Genomic DNA, 17,217 nt, shown 5'->3' with positions numbered 1-17,217 from the left:
GCTCTGAGGAGAGGCGTGGAGTTGAGGGGAGCAGGTTCTCTGCATGCTGTGAGGGATCCTGAGCTCTGTCGGGAGCCTGGAGTTGGGACAGGCCAGGGTCTTTATGTCAAATCACTGGCTTCTCAAGGGCTCCCTGGTACTGATGCCTCAGTATCTTGGTGATCAGATGCACCAGGACTGGAGGAAACCTTTGTACTGCCACAGCTCATCCCAAAGAACTTGGCTTCCCTGGCCCTAGTGTCTCGGATCCCTGATTTGCTTGGTCAGAATTGGAGAGGCATGTTAAATCTCAATTTCTTTTTCTTTTCAGCATTTTCTTCCGTGCTTTCTGGAGTACATCGAGGACTGCTTCTCTGGAGAGGATGTGCGAGCTAGGGATGAGGCCATGGCAATTTTGGCTAAACTCATTCTGGAGAAAGCAGAACCTCCCACTGTTGGCTCAATGGCTTTTGAAAAATATCCCCTTGTTTTTACAGAACCACCGATAGGGTAAGTCTCCTCACGCTCCACAGACACTCTTTACCTTGGAGCTCTTTCAAAAGGTTTGGAACGTAGTGTTGCTAAGCCAACTGATAATGGCATCAGAACTGCCACTTCACCTAGTGTTCATTCTTTCTTTGAGGACTTGGAATAATTTCTGCAGAGCTGAGCATTTAAATACTTGTTGCATTTCTGTCACAGAGAGGGGTGAATATTTGTCCCTTGTATAGGATTTTGTCTCATCTCAAAACAATGTAGAAATACTTTTTCTTCCTCGTATTCTTTGCTCCTGAGAATACCGACATCAGGGGCAAGATAACAGGAAGAAGCAAATCAAATCATATCTCTCTCTCTCCTCAGCTTGTCTTTCATATGTCACACAGTCTTTTAGTCTTTTAAGCTTTTTGGGTGTAGGGACCATGTCTTCCTAAACATTTTGTTCAGCCCAGGCAGGCCCCAATCCCGATTTGGATGTCTGGGTGGCACTGCAATATAAATACCCAAAAATGATTATGAAGGAACAGCAGCAGCAGTCACAATAAATATTCTGCTGGGATGAATTCCACATGGTCCTACAGTCTGTTTTTGTTTTAATCACGTTTCCATTTAGGTGGTATCCAAGTGTAAGCAGGATTTTCCCATTTGGGGGCTATTTTTGTACAGTTCAGCATTTCTCATAATAAATCTGCAGGGGAGTGCTGATTTTTACCTGTGGGGAGAGGAGGGAATTATTCCCCTTCTACACCCCCAAGCTTCATTTCTCTGCAATTTCATAAACATTTATTCTTCTCTACAGTAATAGTGAACTCTTTCTCCATTGGCCTTTGTGATTATTAAGGATTTAGTTATGAGTACGCTCCCCTGCATGGGCTACCCACATCACGGATGACCAAAGAGGGGGCAAGAGGAGAGCACCACCCACTGGGTCACAACACTACTTCCTCGTCTGGTGCAGATTGGTGGGGAGTGGGAGGACCCAAGGGCCCCGGCCTCCCCATCCCAATGCACTTACCAGTACAGCTGAGCCAGCAACATGGGGGAAGTAATTTGCACCAGAAAACAGGCTGCTGCAGTCACTTACCCCCCATGGAGCAAGGAGGAGGTAGTCAGTTTAGTCCTAGCTCTGCATCTGGGATAATACAGCTACAAACTGCTCTCCAGTTGGGGCAAATGGCAGGGCCTTTAGGTATCAGAAGGAAAACTTTCCTTATGACTAACTTCATCTTGGGAGTGAGATCGATTTGTAGCCTGTTGCAAATTCAAATGTATATGAAGTTGTTTTGGAGGAAAGTTGGTTTATTTTCCAGGAGCTGGATCAGTTTGCTTGAGAACCACTTGCTGTAGAGCAGATCTTACAGCTGTGTTGGAAATGTGGCGGAATCCCTTTAATGAATACAGAGCAGCATCAAAAAAGACACCATTCTTTTATACTTGAAAATCAATGGAATAACAATGTTTACAGTCCAGGAGCAATCCCCAGATTCTGCTGGACCTCTGAATGCTGAGATGTAACCTTTTATGGAGCATTTTCTGCCTTGCACATTAGAAATGACTGTGTGGTCCTTTGTGCCATGGAGATAGTGAAGATCCCATCAAAAAGCGTACTGTCCAAGTCAATGTGAAGCTTAGCCTTTTCTTCGAAGGAGACAACTTACTTTTAAATGTCAGAGGAAGAAAGGTTCAACTGCTGTTGTTGAACTAAGTTACTGATTAAGCTTGGTTTTGTTTTTAGATCCAATACAAGACAGAAGATGAGTAGGAGAAATGGAGAAAGGAAACAAATGCCAGTGTTGGATCATATTCTGTCTCTAATCCACTTACCAGAAAATGAAGACATTATTGATCTTTCACACCCTTGGGCTGCCCTTGTTGTACTTCCGCATGTTAGGTGAGGATGCTAACCATTCTGTTACTGTTGTCTTGTATCTGAATCATACTACTACTTAGCTCATGTCTGATGTTTTTCACATATCGCTCTTCATTCAAAGCTTTTGCAAAGGAAAGGGAAAGTATTGTTACCCCCATTGTACAAATGGGGAAACTGAGGCACAGAGCCGTGATGTGACGTGCCCATGGTTGCCCAGCAGGTCTGTGGCAGAGCTGGTAACAGAATGCAGGTTTCCTGCTTTCCTGTTCAGAAGGTCACATTTGCTGGCATGAAACGGAACCCTTAGAATTTTGTTGATTCAGTCCCTAGGAAGAGAGCATGCTCAGTCAGTGCAATTACATTTTGTGGAAGAAAGACTTAGAAAGTAATCATTGATGAAATGATTTAGGTTGTGAAATTGACTTAACAAAATAGTTGACTAATAATCAATTTGTTTGAAATCTATATTTAACATAAGAGAAATGTGAGAGAGAATCCAATGTTATCAAGTGTCTGACTTTAACAAAAAAAATAAGCGTTTGTACCTTTATTTTTGGCAGACCAATAGACAAGGAAAAAATCCTGCTACCAGTTAAAAGTTTTATAGAATCTCTCTTCCTGGCTATTGACAGAGGAAGGCTCCGCAAAGGTCAGTTACAGTCATCTCTTGTTCATTAAGTTTTTACTGGCACATAAAAGACACAACTCTGCAATTATACTAGAGACCCAAGACATAACAATGAATAATAACTGCATTGTATCCTGATTTAATAAGCAGCATAATGAAACATGAAAGGCAAGATGGAAAAAATAACATACAGGAAATAATATACCAAATGCCATCTATAGTAATAATAGGTTGGTGAAATAAATGTCATGCCAGGGACATGTAATTGGACAAGGAGCTCACAAAAGTATAGACTCAAAATCTGAGTGACCAAGATGTTTAGAAAGATAGAATTTGAGAGACAGATTGTCAAGAAAAGGAAGAGGGAGTAAAAGAAATGGAAACTAAACCAAGCTGGGTTATCAAAGTCAAACTTATAGCAAAAAGATAGTGATACACTTTTACATGTGTTCTTTGACTACATTGTTCACAATCTTTGGCTTTAGATCTGGAATTTTTCTTTCAACATTCTGGGTCTTGACAGTAATTCTAAAACTAAATACCTTGCCTACATATACGGCTTCACATATTAACAAATTGGTAGTCCTCTCTATAACCATTGCCCAGAGAAATCTTCTGATTTAATTGGAAATATGCATCAAAATTATAACAGAGTGGTTTAAAAAAATTCAGCTTCTTAGAGAAGTATGAAAAAGTATCCAAACTTCCCTTAGTAAAGGGCTTTGAGGTCTCTGGATGAAAAGGACTATATAAGAGGTAGGTATTCTTATTGGCTATTAAATCCATTATAATTACTATCAATCTGCATAGAAATATCCAAAGTAGTATACTACATTCTGCTTTTCTTCTCTAATATTGCTTAGTCTGCGTCGGGAACATCCCCTATACTTCCTAACCTCTTTTTTCTATGTGGTATCCAGGTGTTTTAATCTATTGTAATTACTTTAAGGGGGGGAAAGAACAACCAACTTTCTAAATCGGAGTGGGCAAACTTTTTGGCCCGAGGGCCACATCAGGGTTGAGAAATTGTACGGAGGGCCGGGTAGGGAAGGCTGTGCCTCCCCAAACAGCCTGGCTTCCGCCCCCTTCCGCTTCCTGCCCGCTGACTGCCCCTCTCAGAATCGCCAACCCATCCAACCCCCTGTCGCTCCTTGTCCCCTGACAGTCCCGCCCCCTATCCACACCCCCGCCCCCTGACAGGCCCCCTGGGACTCCCACGCCTATCCAACACCCCCTCCCACCCCCCGTTCCCTGTCCCCTGACAACCCCCCACCAGAACCTCCACCCCATCCAACCACCCCCTGCTCCCTTTCCCCTGACCACCCCCTGGAACCTTCTGCCCCTTATCCAACCCCCCCATTCCCCGCCCCCTTACCATGCCGCTCAGAGTAGCAGGAGCTCGCATCCCTGCCACCTGGCTGGAGCCAGCCATGCCGCCGCTCTGTCCGGTAGGAGCAGCGGGCCAGAGCGTTGGCGGCACAGTGAGCTGAGGCTGCGGGGCCCGGGTCTAGTCTCCCTGGCCAGGAGCTCAAGGGCCAGGCAGGACTGTCCTGCGGGCTGTAGTTTGCCCACCTCTGTTCTAAATGGATATATAAAGCCTGATTCTGCCATCAGTTTCTGTTTTTAAATGGACAGCTTCCCATTTATTTCAGTAGGGAATTCCCTGCACAGACTAATGGTAAGAAAGAATCCCCTGGTAGCTGGGGAATTAAAGCAAATCAAAATTGGGGAGATTTTCTGAGACACAAGGAGGATTTAGATTCCCCAACGCCCGTTCATTTTCTGTGAGAGTTGATTGCTTGACTGTCCTTTGTGCCATTGTAAGTCTCCCTTGATGTCCCTTGCATAGGGACAGTGACTCTTCTGTAAGGGAAGAATGAAGGGAGTGAACCCTCTGGCCAATTTAGGAGTGGCATTGACGGGAACTGTGCTTCCCCATTCCTGGCTGAGAGGATTTTGGCTGCAGTTTGGTGTTGATTATGATGGGAGTGGACCTGTCAGCAGTAGAGAAACTCTCTAACCCTAAAGAAAGGGAGCAGAAAGGAAACTACTTTCAGAGTTATCTTGGGTAAATGAAAGCCTAGTCCCATTAATTTTAGTGGGAATTGAGCCTCTGAATCATGTAGATGGGTTTGCAGATCCCACCCTGCATTTCCAAGGTGCAAGAACATACAGATGCTTGTGCAATTATCGTGTTCCCCCCTTTGCCCCCCTTTCCTTTCAGTAATGCATTTGACAGCTCTTTCTGGTTTCCCAAGCACCATTTGTTGAGCAAAATTCTCTGAGACCCACACAGCAGAGCTTAATTTCAGTACTGCTCTCCTCATATGCCCAGATTTCACATAGACTGATACAAACTGGGTATTCTGCATGTTCAGGGATGGCAGGGTTTCAAGATGGAGATCTGCCGTGATGATCAGAGGAGAATTCTACTCTAAACTTCGATCGTGGGTGGTGATGAACGTTGAATTGTTGCAGTTAGAAATAAAAATGTCATTTGTGGTCTATAGCATATGAAATTACATTATAATCCTGTACACTTCTGTGGCACCTCTCATTTGAGGATCCCAAAGCACTTTACAAACAGAAATTCAATGTGAATGAATAACTACACAGTTTGTTCCCATTCCCTCTGCCGTTAGGAGGCTTGTATGTGGCCTGCCAAGCTGTGAGCACGCTACTTAGTTTAGCAGAATCTTCTGAAATTCTCCGTTTGTTACCTGTGGAACGTGTGAAGAACTTGGTGAGGTAAGGGAACTTTTGACTTTCTGGTGTTCCACTTAATGTAGTGAAGAGATAACTTTGCCTTTATTTAAAGGCTATTAAGCAAAACAAACACGCTTGCTTTGTTTGTTTGTTTTGTTGTCTTACACCAGCATGTTTCTGCAGGTTTTTAGCCATCCGGGGTAGGGATGTTGTCAGGCACTGCCAGCTTACTGTACTGTATGGTGTACGCTTTATAGCGCTATCTCCTTAATAACAATCTGCTCCTTTGAATTGTTTGAAAGCTGCAGATTAACTTTTTTGTTGCTGTTGAACCTGTGAATGCAACAATGCTGGTTTTGTCTTGCGGGATTGCAGCCAGGAATCTTGTGTTTTGTTTTACTTACAAAAAAAAGTAAAGTGAAAATAGTCTTGGCTAAACATAAATATCACATTTTAATTCTTCTTGTGGTCTAGAGGATTCTCCTACAGTATTAGGATGATTCCATTCCCTCCCTTAAATATTGATTTTAGACGTTATTTTGTACTCTCCCTCAGTAAGAGGGAGCACCTCGCTTTTGACCTCCACATTTTAATGAACACTTATGAAAACTGACTACTCCATTAACCCTCTTCAACTAATAATTAACATATATAATAACTAGGGCCCTACCAAATTCATGGTCCATTTTGGTCAATTTCGTGGTCGTAGGACTTTAAAAATAATACGTTTCATGATTTCAGCTATTTAAATCTGAAATTTCACAGTATTGTAATTGTAGGGGTCCTGACCCAAAAAGGAGTGGGCGGGGGAGGGATGTTCTAAAGTTTTTGTGGGGGGTGGGGGTTGCAGTACTGCTGCCTTCAGAGCTGGGCAGCTGCAATGGCGGCTGCTGGCTGGGAGCCCAGTTCTGAAGGCAGAGCTGCTGCCAGCAGCAGTGCAGAAGTAAGGATGGCCTGGTACAGTATCGCCACCTTTGCTCCTGTGCTGCTGCTGGTGGGGTGCTGCATGCAGAGCTGGGCACCTGGCCAATAGCCGCCGCTCTCTGGCCGCCCAGCTCTGGGAGGCAGTGCAGAAGTAAAGATGACAATACCGTGATCCCTCTAAAATAACCTTTTGACTCCTCTGCAACTCCCTTTTGGGTCAGGACCCCCAATTTAGACATGCTGGTCTCCCCCATGAAATCTGTATAGTATACACACAAAAGACCAGATTTCACGGTCCATGACATGTTTTTCATGGCCATGAATTTGGTAGGGCTCAGTTAATAATAACTGAGCAGTTACAGAAAGTGTTTAAGATCTGTATGATCTCCCAACATAGTTCTCCCAGTCCAGCCAGAGAAAACAGATTGGGACAGATTTTTTTCATGGTTCACCTTGTAAAATAATAAACAAATATTTTGTTTCAGCACCTTTCCTTCAGACCCATCAGCCTTGCTACTGGCTGATCTCTATTATACGCGGTTGGCTTTGTGTGGTTGCCAGGATCCTCTTTCCCATGAGAACTTAATGGATTTGTTTGATAAACTGAAAACAAATATTTCCTCCAGCATCTCCAAGGTAACCTTTTCTAACGGTTTCCAATATGTGCAAACTGATTTGTGTTTTAATGGAAAAAATGAATTCTTAACTAGCAGCAAGTTGTCCTTGCAGCTTTTGAAATAAGCTGAATAAGGAAAGCCTAAAGGTGAAATGTGCAAGAACGAATGCTGTTCGTCTCTTTAAAATTGTGCCCATTTTCAATGGCCTTTCACCATTTGCAGTACGCCTCTAAAACATGCTTTCACTTTTAATAGGTCCGACTCTTGACAATAAGGATTTTAAATCATTTTGAGGCTCAGCTTCCTACATCAACCAAGGTAGTAATTGCTGCTTTAACATTTCAAAACCATGGTGTGTGTAGGGGTTAATATAAGCGGTTTTCTTGACACTGACTTTATTTGCCAGTTACACATGCTAGGCTCTGTTCTTTAGCTAAAGTGGGCTCCCTTTATACTTGGTTTGTTTTTTTCAGACTGTAACTTTATGGGCCCGATCCTCAGCCTGTGGAAATCTCTGTAGCTCCATCAAGTTCAGTGGAGCTATGTCAGTTTACAGCAGCTGAGGCTCTGCCTTTATATAGTGAATTATGACAAAACAATTGTCTCGAGGAATCCTCTAACAAAAGGCATTTCACTGGTTTGTTCAGGATGATGGAACAGGAGAGCTTCAGTCCGTGTTTGCCATATTACTTCAAGCTGAACTCGTGCCAGCCAGTGTGAATGATTATAGAGAAAAACTTCTTCATTTAAGGAAACTGAGGCATGACGTGGTGCAGTCTGCAGTACCAGATGGACCTTTACATGAGGTGAGACGTTACTGCCAGATCGTACACTGGATTGTTTCCTTTTTATAAGGCAAGAAAATTTTGCATTTTACTTCAGCGTGAGTTTTTTTCATTGACTTGTGAAGGCTTCAGTAAATGCAGGCCGGAAACAAACTAATCATCATGAGTGAGTTAGGAGCTCAACTCTCATTGCTAGTCACTGGGACTTTGCTCCCGACTCCCTTCGGTTTGCAGCATCAGAGCTCAAAGATGCAGGGTTTTCCCTGAAGATCAATGGTGAGCAAGGTGGAAAGATATCAACATCCCGAACAAACACCTCATCAAGCACACAACCAAAGAACCATGTGGGTTTTCACTCCCATGGAAAATATGGGTCACTTTAAACCACATCCGCACATTGCATGGTATTACGCACCTGCCTTCTGCATACATGGGACTAAGTGCTACAAACTTCTGTTGATATAACTACGTTGCTCCGATGTGGAAAATCCACACCCCTGAGTAACATAGTTATACTGACGTGACCCCCAGGGTAGACAGGGCTGTGTTGACAGGAGGGCTTCTCCCATTGCCATAGTTACGACCTCTTGGGAGGTAGAGAAGCTCTCCTGTCAGCGTAGGTAGCATCTTCATTAAGATCTGCAGTGCTGACTCCCAAAAACAGACATCAAACTATAGAACAGTGCCCAAAACCATCGTATTCCGGTAGTATCTCTGCTATCCACTCCACATCACTGGAAGCAATCAGTTGGATTGCCAGTCTAAGCTTGGACATCACAAAAGGAGACAATGACTTGAGTGCTTTTGAAAATCCCACCTGAGCAGTGGTCTCTCTAGCCCCAGTATCCTTTCTCCGCCAATGGCCAGTGCTTGAAAGTATAAGAAAAGTATAAGGTGCCATAATGCATTTAAATGTGCGGTACTGCACTAAGGTGGGAAATATCTTTGGCTCCAGTTGTGATCAGCATGTCTTGTTGTTGGGTGTTTTTATCCTGAACTGACTAAACTATATTTGCCTCAATATCTAGTTGGGGCAGAAACCGAAAGAAAGTGGCGGTGTTTCAATAAATGTTCTAAACATGCCTGCAAAGAGCAGTGAGAGGAGAAAGCAGGTGGAGGTGATGCAAAGGGCTTGGGTGAGCTGTTGGCAGTTTATCCCCTGACCTGGCAATGAACTCTGTGTCGCTGGACCTCAGGGGAGCTTTGCATGGAGCTCATTGCAGGATTGAGGCCTTATAGATCGCAGGGACATCTGTCTATGGTGGCTGAATCTGACCGTGCTGCTGTGGGCTTCACACTGTCGAGGCTGCTACGATCAGGGTTTTTCCTGTAGTAGCTAAATGTTAACTTATTACTACTGATACTTAAGTGCTTTTATAACTTTCCTTCTTGAGTTGTAAACTCCTTGGGGCAGGGATTGTGTGTGTGTGTGTCTGTATGTCACTTAGCTCAATGATGAGCCCAATCCAGATGGGGCCCTGGGTCTAATGCAGTGTAAGCTCTTCAGGCAGGGAATACTCTCCTAGTTTATATGTTTGTGTAGTGCCTAGCACAATGTGGCCTTGATGCTACCAAAGTACAAATAATAGCCTAAATGTCTTAATTATTGGTGTTGATTCTGAGAGATTTTGACTTCATTGCTTTTTCTTGCAGTTCATCAATCAGTGAAGCTGTTTTTATACCTACTTTAAATATCTTTGTTAGCTTTTTAAAACAAAGTTTTCTTGTGTGTCACTGTAGGTCCCTCTTCAGTATTTACTGGGAATGCTCTACATTAACTTCAGCCCTCTCTGGGATCCTGTTGTTGAGCTCATAACGTAAGTATGTGCTAGTGGGTGGTGGGAGCCTGTTGTGTTGTGTTGTATTGCAGCTGCCCCTGGACTTTTAAAAAAAATGAAATAAAAATGTGTCGCGTCTCTAAAAATAAACGCAAATACACACAAGCATGATGCACGTTTACATGAGGTACCACAGAAATGCCTCTGTTCTGTCAAGTAAATCTTGCTCTTTATAGACTGTTACTTTTTAACTTGTTTTGGGATGTACAAATATTAAAGACAACTCATAGGCAACAGTATTGTTAAATTACATCGAGGGTTGGGACACAAAGGTACCAGACTCGAATCCAAGATAGCCAACTCCTTATCTCACACTATTATGACTATCACATGATAAGTGTTATATAAATAATAAATCAGTCCGTCTCTCTCTCCTTCCTGCCCTTACTAAGGGCCTGGTGCAAAACCTACTTAAGTCAACGGAAGAGCTCCCATTGATTTGAATGGGCACTGGATTGAGCCCTGAGTTTGCAATGTCAGCTTTCAGGGTGAATTGCCGGGATTTTGACCACTTAGCTTTTTCTCTGTACATTCTGTGATATTATGTGTCATTTTCTCCATTAGAGAAGTGAAATCATGAAAACGATAACCTGCATCATCAGTGGGGCGCTGACTCTTCGTGTTGGTTTTAAGTGCTATGTTATTGCATAGGCAACATTGAAAGACTTGAAAACATCTCTACCAAAGGGTCCCTTTGTATTCACAGGCTATAACTAGGCTATTCTGATAACAATGAACCTTTGGGATCTTCAGATGAAGGCAAAGAAATGTTATAGTCGCACACAGCAAAAGTCTTGCCTTCCTACATGTTGACTAGAGCTGGACACCAAGCCTTTGAACATACTAGCAGTATAACTGGCTAATATCACATGGAATTTTTTACTTAATTACTGTCTTGTTTATTGTTAGATCTCATGCAAACGAAATGGAGAATAAACAGTTCTGGAAAGTCTATTATGAGCACTTGGAGAAAGCGGCTGTCTATGCTGGTAATTCATGTCTTGTAGATGTTTAGACACTAACTTAACTATGGTCCAGGTGGTTCATGAACAGGGCTGGCTTTATGCTCTGCTGTGCTCCAAACTGGCAAAAAAGGAAAAATCAGGACGTACGTTTCCCCTCTACCTTTCTAGCCTCATTTCCTGAGTGGAGATCTGTCAGAATTGTTGCCTCCCCCTTGTCCTACTTGCCATGAGGTAAATAGGGACAGTCCATGAGTTGCAGAGTCCTTCTAGCATATGGAGCACCAGGCAGTGCTTGTTTTGTGCCTAGACTGGCTCTGCTCATGATGATGAGGGACAGTAGGAGTCTCTGAGGATTTTCAGTAATGTCTAGTCTCTAGAAAATCTTCCTCCTACCCTGTTCAACATGGAATCAGTAGAATTTCTGCCAAATGTATCTGTTTTCCTTGACCCTGCTCTTGAATGTGAATACTGGATTTCACTGTATGGCACAAGGACAGCCATTTATTGGGGCTACGTGTGCTTAAAGTTAGGCCCCTTGCTGAAGTTCTGACATCCTAGGGTACCTTCTAACCTGTGTTGCAGTTTCAGATCAATATTAAGCAGAATTTGCTAGGTAGATGGCCAACATTAATATAAACGGTTGCTGTTATTTACCCCAGGGCACTACCCTACCACCAGCAATTACTGAATAAACTCTTTGAAGATTTCTTGAAGTAATGAGGACGGTGGTTTGTTTCCAATATAGAGAGAGAGCTGCAAGATAAGCTGAGTGAAGAGCAGGCAGGCACTGCAGATGCAGAAAGTGAGAAGATCCGAGAAGGAAATGTGGGAAGCCTGTATCTCGAGCAGTTGAGGTTTAGAACGGATTGCAGTGAGCGGATAGATTACGCAAACTTCCGGTTTCTGCTTTGGAAGGCATTGGCCAAGGTTCCAGACAGAGTGGAGCCCAGGTCAAGGGAGCTTTCCCCGCTTCTCTTGAGATTCATTAGGTAAGTGACCATGTTCAGCAATGAGACATGTTGCTTGGAAATGTCATAAATGAAGGCAGAGTTACTAGGGTCCCTATAAGACAACTGATGGGTGGGTTTTGTTTTGTTTTTAATGGATTTTATTTTCTGAGACCTCTGAATCCATAGAGTGGTATGATTTTATATTGAAGTTGGTCCTTCCTTTTGGTTAAACATGGCTTATGCCAGAGAGAGAGAGAGAGAGGAAAAAATAAAAGCAACCTGAAATGTAAGCTGTCAATTGGCTGCTGCGTTGAGCCCCAGTTTACTAATGAGTTCTGGTGACACAGCCTTGCTACTGCTATGGAGGGTGTAGTTTCAATGGAAGTAAAGTGTCTTGGAAATAGACACGAAGATGAGGCTCTTCCTTGTCTCCCCTGTTTGTAAAATAAAGGGAGGTATTTTTATTCCGGCAGAGATAGGAAAATACCTTTTAGTGTATCTAGGGCCTGGTTCGGTGCCCACTGAAATCAGTGGGAGTCTTTCTATTCACTCCAGCAGGCTTTGAATTAGGCCGTCACTCTATTCCCCCTGCCAGCCTGTGACTCTTCTTTACAGTGTATTTCCTACAGTGCTTTGTCTAGACTGCTTTTACCTGTTTTCAGGTGAGAGGGCTTCCACTATATAATACATCATCAATTCCTACACTTGCTAACATACATTTTCACACATCCCTGCCAACTTTTTAACAAAATTCTCCCATTCTACATAGATTCACTTTCTCTTCTTTTTCCTGACCACATTTTTCTGATCTTAGCCGTTTAATTTTTTTTTCCTTTCGTTGTCTTTTTTTCTTTACATTTGCTCTCTTCCTTTAATATCTCTGTCATTCACAGTAAAAGAAATGTCCATCTGCCTGCTGAAATGAACCCCTTTTGGGGATCTTGAACTGTACAGTGTCACCAGGCACAGCTCTGTGGATAATTGGAAGTTCCAATTGTGAACAGCTTCAAATAAACCTCCCGCCAGCAGATACTGTTCTATTGATCGATTTTATTTTTAATATAGCAATGAGTATTACCCAGCAGATTCTCTAGTGGCTCCAACCCAGGATCTTAGAAAGAAAAACAGTGGCGTAGCAGAAGAGGAAGAAAAACCCACTGAAGAGATACACCAAGCTACCAAGGAGGAGGAGAAAGAGGAGGTGGAGGGAATGGACGAACCGGTGGTTGAAGGGTTGCAAAAAAAGAAAACAAGAAGAGCTGCAGCAAAGTGAGTTTTGCTTTGTTTGATTGGGCAGGGAGCAAGTGAAATGCAAACGTTAACCATTTGGTGTTTTAAAAGGTTTCATAACCTTGGGGTGACTCGCTTTGTTATGTTTCAGAGTAGCAGCCATGTCAGTCTGTATACACAAAAAGAACAGGAGGACTTGTGGCACCTTAGAGACTAACAAATTTATTAGAGCATAAGCTTTCGTGGGCTATAGCCCACTTCTCTAATAAATTTGTAAGTCCTTAAGGTGCAACAAGTCCTCCTGTTCTTTTTGCTTTGTTATGATCACTGGGCTTATGTGCATCCCTTTCCTTTGTCTGTTCCAGTCTTTCGTGAGATTGTGAGCTCTTTTGTGAGCAGGGATCCTGTCCCCATGCAACACCTAGCACTAGTTTGGGGGCCCTGACCGGAGGCTCTGGGCACTACCGTAAGATGAGTAATAGGCCATCGCTTTGCATAATTTGAAGCAAAGATGGTGCGAGGTCTACGATTCCCAATTTTGGTTGGACGTATTCCTGGAAGTTTCATCACTAATCTTTAATTCCTGGAGACTCCAGGACAATCCTGGGGGGTTGGCAACCCTAGCGGGATCCCAAAGTTAGTGTTTGGGGTCGGGGGAGGGGGGAGGGAATAATTGTTTCCTCTGTGTGTGTGTGTCTGCTTTTCTTTTAAAGTCAGTGGGAGCTGATGGGTGTGCAGCCCATTTTGAAAATCATTGTAGGTACCCAATTATGGATTTCAGAGTCTAGCTTTAGACACTCATTTTTGAAAATCTTGGCCCTGATGTCCTTGTTCTGGACAGGTTTTTTGGTATTTCTTACTATAAATATCTGCTATTGTGACTTCATTACTCCATAGTATCAAATTATTTTGTGAGTAAATAGTTTATGGCTTGTGTCTTAAAACACAGTTTTGAAACTTCTTGATTATAGCCTTTTTTACTCGGTTGACATCTGTGAAATACGCATTTTAGGTGATTCACATGAACTATTTTTGCCTGTTTGTGAATGACATTTGTAGCAACAAAGAACTTTACAAATGTCATCTTGCACATTAAGATGCAATGAATTCTAGCCTATATTCTGGCTAAGTTGTAGGTGTTTTATCAGTTCTGTTATTTTGTTCTGTTCCCTAATTTGAGTGGTTCATATCTGTGAATTTGTAATAATTACAAAAATCAGATTGTCACCAGATTTGAACTTTTGCTTCAAAATGTTCTTGTTCCTAAATGGAAACTTTTAAAATGCTGGTAGCAATAACTAAGGTGTAAAAGATTTACTGGCTAGTTGTTAATGAATTCGTTAGTGAACGCTTTTCCTCTAGACCCTGGGCTCCTCATTATACTTTCAGATTTGCACCATTGTAGTTTAGGCTCTCACAAAATATATATTACAAACTCCTCCTTGAAAATGATGGAAAAATAAGAGCTAGGTGTGATGTGAGAGATTAGAGTGTGCCTGGTAACATGCAGAGTGCACAACTTCATCATTCAGCGGAGACCAGAGTACTGGCTTTGGAGGGCGGGTAATGGTTAAAGCACCTCCCTTTGCTGGGGTTAGACAGGGTGGAGGAAATTCAAATCATGTAGCAGATTCAGTAGAATTTTTTGGTGTGAAGCTCTGCAGGGAACTGCTGAGTCAGCATAGACTCTTGCTGTTCTGCACGTGTACCTTTTTGACCAGTCCTGACTGTTTTTGGCACGGTTGATTTCCCCCTCCCTCCACTTCTCTCTTTCCTCAGCAAGTGGAGATGTGGCTGTTCTTGGGTGGGGCAGTCTTGTCCCCAGGTCCAGTTTACCCCTACTGCTCTTTTGCACTGGTATAAATCAAATTCTTCCACTGCCATTAGAGCCTGTTGGTAAAAGTAGTCCTACATACTGATATTCAGAAACTCCGAATCTTGGTACCATTCTCCTGCCATTGGTAGTAACACAGAGTGTGTATCTGTTTTTTTGTTAAAAGCGTGTTTTGTTTTTGTTTCAGGCAGCTAATAGCCCATTTGCAAGTTTTCTCCAAGTTTTCGAATCCACGTGCGCTGTATCTGGAACCAAAGTTAAATGAGTTGTACAATCAGGTGATAATACTTAACATTTTTGTATTGCTTAATAAACAAATATATTCTTGTCTTATCTGAACACCAAGCCAAAGGGTCCTTCTTTGTAAAGAGAATGACTGTTGCAGTGCAGTGTACAGCAGTTGTGTCTTAAAGGGACACTGTCAACTTGAATATCACCATCTGAAAATTTTGTACCGTGTTAAAAGTGACTCCTAACGTTACCATAGCTTGGCAGTTCTTGACCTTTTCTATATTGTAGCCCCAGGGTACAAAGGAAAGTTTCAGGATCCCCTTTCCATCTAGCCATGGAGAAAGAAAGCTTGATCATGACCATCAGTCTAAGCCCTGGTCTACACTTAAAATTCAGATTGACCTTACTATGTCGCTCAGGGGTGTGAGAAATTCATACCCTTTGAGTACTGTAGTTAAGCCAGCCTCACTGTCTTTCGGGGGGGTGGGTTACCTGCACTGACGGGAAAATCTCTTCCATCGGTGTAGAAAAGCGTCAGTGGGCATAGCTGTGCTGCTGTAGCCCCTGTAGTGTACACATACCCTGAGAAACCATGTCAGATAGCTGGAAGAAATTGGAGAGAAAAATGCCTTTCTCTTTATTTTTCCGTTTCTTCACTTTTATTGTTTGATGGTGTCCATCCCTCCCCAGGCTCTGCAAAGGGGTTTTACCCGTAATAGCAGGCCACAAAGCTGAAACTGAATGTAAACAGGCAGCAAGCGGTAGCCAGAGGTGTGAAGAGAGAGAAAAAAGAGGGGGAGCATGTGTGGCTTGTCTTGCCTAAAAGTCCCTTTCTGAACATAAATGGGGAGATGGGGAAAAGTAATTTTCAAGGGAAATTATAAAACTGTAAATCCAGGATATGCTATTTAAAGGGTGCTCCCTCAGGAAACCAGGCTGAGTTTATCAACTTGAATTTTGTGGAAATAAGTCTTTGTAAAAGTGTTCTGCAAAAGGAATTGCCAAAATCTTGTCTCCTGTAACAACACGTGAACTTAACTTGGATGTGTGAATGTATGTCTTGAATGATCATTCGGCACATACCAGCTAACCACTCGTTCTGCGTTACTGCTTTAGTTCCCCAGTGTCCAGCCTGTCTCAGATCACCAGCTTCTGCTCTAGTGGAATGCTTCAGCATTCATTGTGCTCCTGTAAACCTCTGAACTTGGCTTAGGAAAGAGCTGCTCTCTGTGGGTTCGATTGCTTGTCTGTGATTTTTAGGAAAATATTGACTAGATTTGTACATTTTAAAAACATTTTATTTAACCAACATTTTTAAAGAGTGCAGAACAACCAAACAAGGCAAAACAGGCATTTACCTGGTCTGCTATTTGTTAGCTCCGTGCTCAGGCACAACTGCTGGATTGATATCATGCCTTTAGAATGCTGGGGTGTTAGAACAGATCACATCAAAAATGGGGATTCTGATATGTGCTGTTTATCATGAAACTGAAGAACTAGGTGGGAGAAAGGGGAGGTTTTTAATAATGTTCTGTATTCCCCTTAGCCTGGCTACTGGGGGCATTCACCCTTTAATGCTATTGATGGGTTTTTGATTATTCCTCTTGTATTTCTCTTTTTAACAAGTCTAATATTCTGTGTGCATTTTCTAAACTTGAATGTATGTGATGCAAACATTTTGGAATGGTTTGGCTGATCCATTATTTTACCTAGTGTGACACAAAGCCTGAACCAAAGCTGGTCCGAAAGTGATCTTGCAAAAGACACTCTATAAAAATAACTTGTTAAAACACAAGTTTATGATTGCTTTGTTTAATTGCTGTACCCATCAAACAGGGGCGCTGGAACAATTTTTACAGTTGGGGTTCTGAGAGCCATTGAACCAAACTAACCCCCGTATATGATGGAAACCACTTCAAGCCAGGAGGCCCTGCTGCATCCCCAGCACCTCTAGTTCCAGCACCTATGCCATCAAATACCAGCAGTGATATCCTGGTTTTTTTGTTTTTGTTTTGTTTTTGTTTTTTAGAAACAAGTAACTTTTGTATTCTGTAATTATCTCTCTTGGATGTATAGTGGTAGGAAATATTTGCTGCTTGGTGTCTTTTAAATGACTGTTCTAAAATGAAATTCCCTTTATTGTGGATCCCTTTAGGTGAGAT

General features: G+C 42.5%; 1 protein-coding gene across 2 annotated transcripts in view; it reads left to right on the top strand.

Annotated features, from left to right (window-relative positions):
• UTP20 (UTP20 small subunit processome component) overlaps positions 1–17,217 on the top strand; it is an 83,988-nt gene that overhangs the window by 13,345 nt on the left and 53,426 nt on the right. For both annotated transcript variants that reach the window (XM_077831745.1, XM_077831749.1), the window contains 12 exons: positions 311–489; positions 2,213–2,368; positions 2,908–2,996; positions 5,618–5,723; positions 7,091–7,241; positions 7,478–7,540; positions 7,870–8,028; positions 9,748–9,824; positions 10,755–10,834; positions 11,556–11,799; positions 12,826–13,029; positions 15,012–15,102. In XM_077831745.1, coding sequence (XP_077687871.1) covers positions 311–489; positions 2,213–2,368; positions 2,908–2,996; positions 5,618–5,723; positions 7,091–7,241; positions 7,478–7,540; positions 7,870–8,028; positions 9,748–9,824; positions 10,755–10,834; positions 11,556–11,799; positions 12,826–13,029; positions 15,012–15,102 — 1,599 coding nt within the window. The remainder of the gene's footprint in view (positions 1–310; positions 490–2,212; positions 2,369–2,907; positions 2,997–5,617; positions 5,724–7,090; positions 7,242–7,477; positions 7,541–7,869; positions 8,029–9,747; positions 9,825–10,754; positions 10,835–11,555; positions 11,800–12,825; positions 13,030–15,011; positions 15,103–17,217) is intronic.

Source organism: Eretmochelys imbricata, chromosome 1 (genome assembly GCF_965152235.1).
Source record: "Eretmochelys imbricata isolate rEreImb1 chromosome 1, rEreImb1.hap1, whole genome shotgun sequence".
Classification (NCBI taxonomy): Eukaryota; Metazoa; Chordata; order Testudines; family Cheloniidae; genus Eretmochelys; species Eretmochelys imbricata.
The sequence above is the reverse complement of the archived record's forward strand: the minus strand, read 5'-3'. Positions and strand labels throughout refer to the sequence as shown.